This window comes from Eurypyga helias, unplaced genomic scaffold, assembly GCF_000690775.1.
Source record: "Eurypyga helias isolate BGI_N326 unplaced genomic scaffold, ASM69077v1 scaffold27077, whole genome shotgun sequence".
NCBI classification, from domain to species: Eukaryota; Metazoa; Chordata; class Aves; order Eurypygiformes; family Eurypygidae; genus Eurypyga; species Eurypyga helias.
Genome location: NW_010264089.1, coordinates 13,010 through 20,513, shown reverse-complemented (window position 1 = coordinate 20,513; position 7,504 = coordinate 13,010). Strand labels below are relative to the sequence as shown.

The 7,504-nt window shown below is 57.0% G+C and overlaps 1 protein-coding gene across 1 annotated transcript in view; it reads left to right on the top strand.

The window, feature by feature from the left end:
• Window positions 1-1,813: 1,813 nt before the first annotated feature.
• Window positions 1,814-7,504, top strand: part of ACVR1 (activin A receptor, type I) — a gene marked incomplete at its 3' end in the record, with an annotated part of 18,696 nt that continues 13,005 nt past the window's right edge. Inside the window, exon 1 of the mRNA XM_010156289.1 lies at window positions 1,814-1,880. Coding sequence (XP_010154591.1) covers window positions 1,814-1,880 — 67 coding nt within the window. The remainder of the gene's footprint in view (window positions 1,881-7,504) is intronic.

The following is a 7,504-nucleotide window of genomic DNA, read 5'->3' as shown; positions in this document are numbered from 1 at the left end:
CGGCCGTGCTGCGTGTCGCGGCGTGCTGCGCTCTGATGTCCAGCCCGCCCTTACACCCGTGTTCTTGTCTCTCGGGAAGCCTCTCCCCCTGTGCCGGCTGTCCCTGCTGTCCGAAGGGCTCTGCCTGTCTCTGCCCCGCTCCACTCCCCTGCGCCCGGCCGCTTCCTTTTGCCCAGCTTGGCTGCGGGCCGGCATCGGCACCGGCCCAGTTTTCTGCCTCCGCTCTCTGAACCCTGGGTGTGTTGAAAGAAGGAGGGCACGTCTCCCGAGCCACCTCTGTCTGGACTTGCAGAGAGTCATCGGGGTGCAGTGCTGAGGAAAACGCTGGTGCGAGCTGTTCGGCCCGGGAAGCGCGTGGAGGCTGGGGAGGATGGTATCGCTCTCGTGTCCTGCAGCCGCGACCCTGCGGAGCAACAGACCCTCCGAGCTGATCCGCTGAGCAGCTAATGGTTCCCTGGGATAGCTTCCCTCTGTGTGGATCCCAGCAGAGGGGCGCTCGTGTTGTACAGTGGCGTGTACCAAGGGCGCAGAAGGCCACGTTCCCTGGTGAATGGGTGTGTGAGAGCTCCCCTCCCGCGGGTGAAGCGATGGGCGCTGCCTGAGCCCTTCGTGAGGACAAAACCTCCCTGCGAGTGCCCAAGGCCAGGCTGGATGAGGCCTGGAGCAACCTGGGCTATGGAAGGTGTCCCTGCCCATGGCAGGGGGTGGCTTTAAGGTCCCTTCCACCTAACCATTGCACAGTTCTGTGGTGCTTGGGTTCTGGGGTTTTCGATCGCTTTACCTGCTGAAGAAGCAATTACGGCAGTGTTTCTCACGTCCTGCAAACCGAATCCGTCGGGAGATACCTGAAGGGGGCAATGGCCTGGCAGTCGTCACCCAGCGCTGAAGCAGCCTGCTGAGGGTTTGAAAAGGCAGCAGCACAGGGTATCCAAAAGAAAAAACAGAATATCGAATTTACCTCCACATTTCATCTACTTCACTGGAATTCCTTGCGAACAGCAAATACTTAGGTGTACAAGGGCGATGGCTGGGGGCCTGCTCAAGGAGAGGAACATCGTTCCCACGTGCTGCTCGCTGCTGCTCCTGACTCAGACCTGATGGCGCGTGACTCGGCCTGGGGGCGCGGGTAGGGGTGGTTTTTTTGACCGACGAGCCGTCTTTCCAGTCCTGGGAAGGTTGGGAATGGGGGAGAATCCCTCCTTTGTGTACGGTTTCAGGGGAGCATGTGCCTCTGCTGCCGTGCTGGAGCAGCCCGGGTTTTCACTCGAGGTGTTCTTCCCCGTCACCAGCCAGGAAATGAGGCTGGGCATGGAAAGGAAAAGCTCAAACTGGGAATGGCCCTGGGAGTGGGGTCACCCTCGAACAGGTCTCGCTCTTGGAGACGGCTTCCGTCCTGCTGGAGGGAAGCTGTTTAGCGTGTTCCGTTTCCTGTTTCCCCCCAAGCCCAAGTAATACCCAGCCTTGCAGGCCCTTTCAGCTCGCAGTCACCGAACTCTTGCACGCCCATGGGGAGAACACGGCTCCTGTTTTCCACACCCGCGTGGCACCAGCAAGGCTCGTGTTTCCACGTACGCGCTGTAGTTGCGCGGGATGTTTCTGCGACAGCAAGTCAGATTTAAGAAATTGCAGTAAACTATGAATTTTTATGGCTGAAGGAAGCGAGGCCCAGCAAAACGGAGACCCACCAGCTTTGGCTGTGTTTTGCATGAGGAACAGGATGACGTTGCTTAACGCAGGTGTTGGGGTGGCTGTGTTCTAGGCCAGCAGCAAAGCTGTACCCTGCTCACGCCTCTTCTCTTTCCGCAGCTCCGCGATGGTGGATGGAGTTATGATTCTTCCCGTGCTCATCGTGATGGCCTTTCCCTCCCCGAGCTGGCAAGGTGGGTGTCGCGCGCGGTGGGGCCGGCTCGCCCGTTGGAGCCGCCTGGCACGTTTCCCGGGGGGAAATGCCTCTCTGGAACAAGGTGTTGGCTTTTCCATTTCGGGTTGCTTCAAAGGGAACTCCTTGCCCGTTTATGGAACTTGGAGCGTGTGCGATGGGCAAAGGCCTTGCCAGGCCTGGGGAGGGGGGGACCCTGTTTGCGTGGCGAATTGCTGCGCTGGGTAACCAGCGGGTCTCCCCAGCCCGCGGGCTGAGGGGCAGTCGGGTTGGTTGTAGCCATGAAAGCGAAGGGGTTTTTCCTCTGGGAAGGCTCTCTGGAATGCTGAGTATGATGTTGGCCACTCTCTCATGACTGCTCCAGAAAGGCCTTTGGTGCAGTAAGTGGCGTTTTCATGAATTGCTTACGCAGCTCTGCACACCAGGGTTTCACGCCGCACAGCGTGTGCCTCAGCCAGGTGGGAGAAGGGTGTTCCCACGGCCATGGAGAGGCAGGGGTGGTTCATCTGAAGGTGATCTCCTGACAGATGCTCGCTGCTTCGCAAACGGCCTTTTGAAAATGTTGAATCAAGGTTTTCTCTGAGTTACTTGGATTTTTTTTAACTTTTCAGTGACTCGAGGTGTATCTGGTGTTAGGGCGCGTCTGTGCTCTTTTCTGTTTCCCTTGTGAAACCTTTCTGAAGGACCCCGCTGAAACGCGTACGTTTTCACATGCTGATGCAAATACGGAAGGCAGGGTATATTACATGGAATGAAACCACAACAGTCGGAGCGGATGGAAGGTGAAGATGAAAAATGCAGGGAGGTCTGGTGGTTGGCTTCAGTCATGTCTGTGAGGAGGAAACAGAGACGAGATTTAAAAAGGGAGGAGCATTGGATGAACGTCTGCGGAAACGCGTTCAACTGCTGATGCTGTCGATACATTATTAGCCAAAGTAAGGTTCGGTAGCAGGTTCCACACCGTGCTTTAGCATCACTCCTCAAGCGTGGCTATCTGCAGCTTGACCAACCTGCCCCCCCTTCCAAAGCTGCCCTGCCGCCTCCGGATCGTGGGCATCCGACCTGACTCCGCTTGCAACAGGGAAAGTAGGTGCTGGGGCTGCAAGGCTGTCTTTCTGTTGAAAAGATGCCAGTGCATGATGAGCGAGGGAAGAGGTACTAAACCCGTGCCATGCCGTTTCCTGTCCCGGCTGACCGTGATGCGGCGGCTGGAGGTGCAGGATGCTGCCTGGTCTGGGAGCAGAGCTGAACGGGATGCCCTGCTGGAAGGGCCTTTGGATGGTGTGGGGTGGCAGGAGTGAGCGAACAGGGATGAGCAGGTGCTCCTGCTCTCCATCCGCCTGTGCCCCCTGGGCATCCTCAGAGGGCTGTTTCCTCCTCGCGTCACGCTGGGGAGAGCGTGTCCAGTAATTCCTTTTGAAGAGCTGTGATGGGCCTGGATTTCTCTCCAGGGTGGCATGGCTCTTGGAGCCGAGCTGTGACAATCTTCTGTGCTTTTTCTGCTTTATTCCTTCCCTTCTCCTTCCCTGGTACCTCTGTGGAGGTGTCGATGCTCTGCTGCCAGGCCGCGGGGCTGGTGCACCCTGAGCAGGGTGCTTTCCCACATGTTTTTCCTGAACTGAGTAAAAAGTTGAGGTTTTGGGGGAGAACAGTTAGGTTGCCTTCCCTCTGCACCAAAGACCACAAAAGTGCAAAGCCGCCTATTTTTCCCCCCCCTGCATATTTTGTCACAGGTCAGTCCTTTCCTTTCACTGGGTTTTGGGGCGGTGTTTGCTTTTTTGATGAGTGAAACGTCAGGGTGTATCTTAGGGTGGTGCTCAGGGCAGGCTGATTCTGTGTTCCCACTGGGCTTCAGAAGATGAGATGGAACATGAAGACCCCACAACCCACCCCAAAAATCAAACACTGTAGAATTCCAAGGGCAGAAACGTCTCTTCCCTACTTGGATGTCCAGAAAACCCTTTTATTCTAGAGGTTTCTCGCAGCGCTTACTGCTCTAGCGCTTTACTGCAGCGCTGCGTCTCCATCAGCCCTGTGAAGGGGGAAGAGGCTTTTCTCCATTTCCCGGGAAGCTAAACCCTGGCTGGAGCAGAGCACTCGATAGAGTGCCATGCCTCTGCTGAGGAGTGAGGTTTTCCACCTGCTAGGGATGGTGAGGGAATGCCACTTCCTGATCCCTCAGAGCCCCTTCCAGTGCCTGGGGGGCTACAAGAAAGCTGGGGGGGCTTTTTCCAAGGGCAGGGAGTGACAGGACAAGGGGTAATGGGTTTGAACAGAAAGAGGGAGATGGGACATCAGGAAGGAATTCTTCCCGCAGAGGGTGGGAGCACTGGGACAGGTTGCCCAGAGAAGCTGTGGATGCCCCATCCCTGGGAGTGTCCAAGGCCAGGCTGGATGAGGCTTGGAGCACCCTGGGCTATGGAAGGTGTCCCTGCTCATGGCAGGGGGTGGCACTGGGTGGGCTTTAAGGTCCCTTCCCACCCAAACCCTTCCGTGGTTCTGTGATCCCAACAGCTGTGTTGGGAGTGCACGGCATGTGAAACGCTGCCCTTGCTTCTGCCCCGCAGTGACTTGGGAAGGTGTCCGGCCATGTTCAGCTCTGGCTGCTGCGGCTTCCCTGCCTGACACAGCCTCTCCCTGGGCCAGCTGGGAAGGGTCCCGGGTCACACCATGGCCAGGAAAGGTTTGGGAGCTACTGAGGCTCCAGAAACTACTGGAAGCTGGCTCTGGGAAGAGCCAAACCCCTCCCCAGCAGGGGGGGCTGCCCCTCTGCCCTGCCTTGGGGTGTCTGAAGTGGCTGTCAGTGTCCCAGCACTCGTGCTGCTTCTGCTTTAGGGTTTTCTGTAATAGGGAGAACAATAATAAAGCTGACCAGCTGGTTTAGTGCTGGAAAACTCAGAAGCTTTTTGCTCCTAAAAAGGACTGTCAGGCATTGGAAGGGGCTGCCCAGGGAGGGGGGAGTCACCATCCCGGAAGGGATTTAATAGGTGTGTGGATGAGGCGCTGAGGGACATGGGTTCGTGGTGGCATTGGCAGTGCTGGGTTAAGGGTTGGACTCTGTTGAGGGTCTCTTCAGCTGCTCTCCGAGATAAGCTTTGCCCTGGATTGATTCCAAGGCTTTCCGTTTGAAGGGAGGGGTCCCGCTCAAAGCCCAGCGGTGTGCCTGCGGAGGAGACCACAGCCACGCTACGGCTGCGAGTGCCCCTGGCTCGGGCAGCAGATGCGGGTGGCTCCGAGGGCTGGGATCGTCCGCGCGTGTCCGGGGTTAGCCGATGACCGCAGCGTCTGTGCATGTTCAGTATGCGGCCGCGCAGGCACGGCGCCTTCCCTCTGCGCAGCTGTGGGCTGGGAGAGCTCCCGCCGCGATCCTCGGCCCTCCCGTCCGACTGAAGGCATCGCTCCTTGCTGTGCGTCGCTCCTCTGCCAGGAGGGGTCAGCTGGAGGGAACTGCTCCCCTTGGACGGGCGCCGTTGCAAGGCGGCATGGCTTGGTGAGCGAAGGGCTGGCTTCTTGAAGGCTTCTTTACCTCTGGCCATCTGTGGCCACCTGGCTCTTTCCAGCCACATTCCTAGGAATTCCTCGGAGGCCTCATGGTGCCACGCAGGAGCACTCGTGCTAAACGTGGTCCATGTCTGTGCAGAAAGATGGGCTCCTCTCTCTCTGCTGGGTGAGACTTAGTCCGGCGAGGAGCAGGGAGCTGGGCTCTGATCCCATTGGCCCCTTCCAACGTGAGGCACTCCGGTCCTACGGAATTTTGAAAGGCAGGGTATGCAGTGGTGGGGCATTGCTGGGAGGAATGATCTGGCGGTGTTACAGCCCTCCTTTAAGAGGTGCGTGTGATGTAACCAGAGGCTGTCTTTACAAAGAAAAATGAGATTGTGACGGTATGGTTGGTTTTTTTCTTACCGTGTTTGGGATCACTTCGATACTTGCCAGCTCCGTCACCTGGTTAACACAGGCTGGTTCTGAAGTCAAAGTGAGCTGGAGAAACTGTGGTGCTGTAGTGCCAACAAGAAAAGGTGGCCAAGTTCCTGCTGTATGAGCTGTTTTGGTGGAAAATGAATCTGCATGTGGAGAGATGACCTGAAAATTAGCTGTGTTACCAGAAATACGTAGTGTGCTTCTCCCTGGGGAGAAGGAAGTTTGCTGTTTTCCCAAACAGTGAGCAGCGTTTCCAGTCCAGGAATTGGTTATAAGACCTGAAATAAAACCATCCAGACTGGTAGCTGGTTGTGGGAAATGAACCTCGTATAAGTAATCAACAAATAACTCTCTTGGTTTCCTTGCACCCAAAATTCCCGTTGTTCACTCGCGCTCGTGGGGCCTTGCAGTTTGGACTCGGGCTGGGGCCGTGTGCGCGCACGCAGCGTGACAGGTCCTTGGCTGTCACCGAAGGGGTCCAGCGGGGGACCCTCTGCTGTACCGGTTGGAATGTGGGGTGTCTCGGCTCTTGTTCTGCTGAAATCCTGAGGTAATTAGTCAGCGCTCATAACTGGGGGCTTTCACAAAGTGTGTAAGCAAACAAAGTAAAGGAGCTTCAGTTTTGACACTTGCATAATGATGAACTAATTAGTTCCTGAGAAGCTAATGCAAAGGAGAGGGTCTGTTTCCAACCCAGGAGTCCTGCACCAGGAATGGTTCGTGTTTACAGCAGACAGTTGGTCCGTGGACACATCAGGATCTGCAGCAGCTCATGTACGTGGTCAGCGTTGCTCCATCGCATGGACCCGCAGCCCGTGTGGTGTTGGATCGCTCCCTCTGCCTTCAGACCAGGGCAGTCTCCTCGGAAGTCAGGCAGCGTGCCTAGAGCTGTGGTGCCTGAACTCGTGCCTTGTACGGGATGTCGGGATTGCTCCACATGGGCCCATCCACGGCCCTGTGGCTGCATCTGGATTCCTGACCCCTTTCGGACTGCAGAGCTCCGAGAAGGAGGCATGTGAGAGGAGGAGGTTTTCTGCCAGCACCGCTCCTCTGGCTTGTGTGAGGTTTGCTCAGCCTTGAAGGGTCCTTGGGCCAGGAGAAGAGGGAAGTGTGAGGCTGGATCCAGCTGCAAGCCAGAGGAATTTCCCTTGAGGACGGGGTATGGGTCTCGGCAGTCGGTTGGCTGTCCTGTGCCTTACAACAGCTGCTGCTGCCACCATCCTGCAGCCTGCAGACCTCCTCAGCTCTGTCCTCGCAGGCCGGTTTCCCAGGGGTGCATGAGCATCTGCCTCGCGGGGAGGTACGGAAAGCCTTGCTGTGGAAGGGCTGTGCTGCCGGGGGTACGGCTCGCGCAGCCTGCCCGGCGCGCCGTGGCCGTGCTCTGGGACATAAGTGCCGTGTGGGTCTGCCTCCGGCAGCCCAGCCAGCCGAGCAGGGTCGAGGGCTCGTGTGTTCCAACACCATTTGTGTTGGTGCTGCTGTGGGAGAGGGAACAGGACTCTGGTAGGGACGGTTGGAACAGTTTTTTCCCTGTGTTTTACAAGTTGCACAAAACCAGCGACGTTATCGCTCGGTAGGTGTGTGCCAGGTGCTGCCTGGTTTTGGGATGCTTTCCCTGACTGATTTTTCAGTAGTAGTTCAGAAACTGTGTTTGTGTGTGTTCACTGTGGGAGGAGAAACGAAGAGGAAGACAGAGTTATTCCC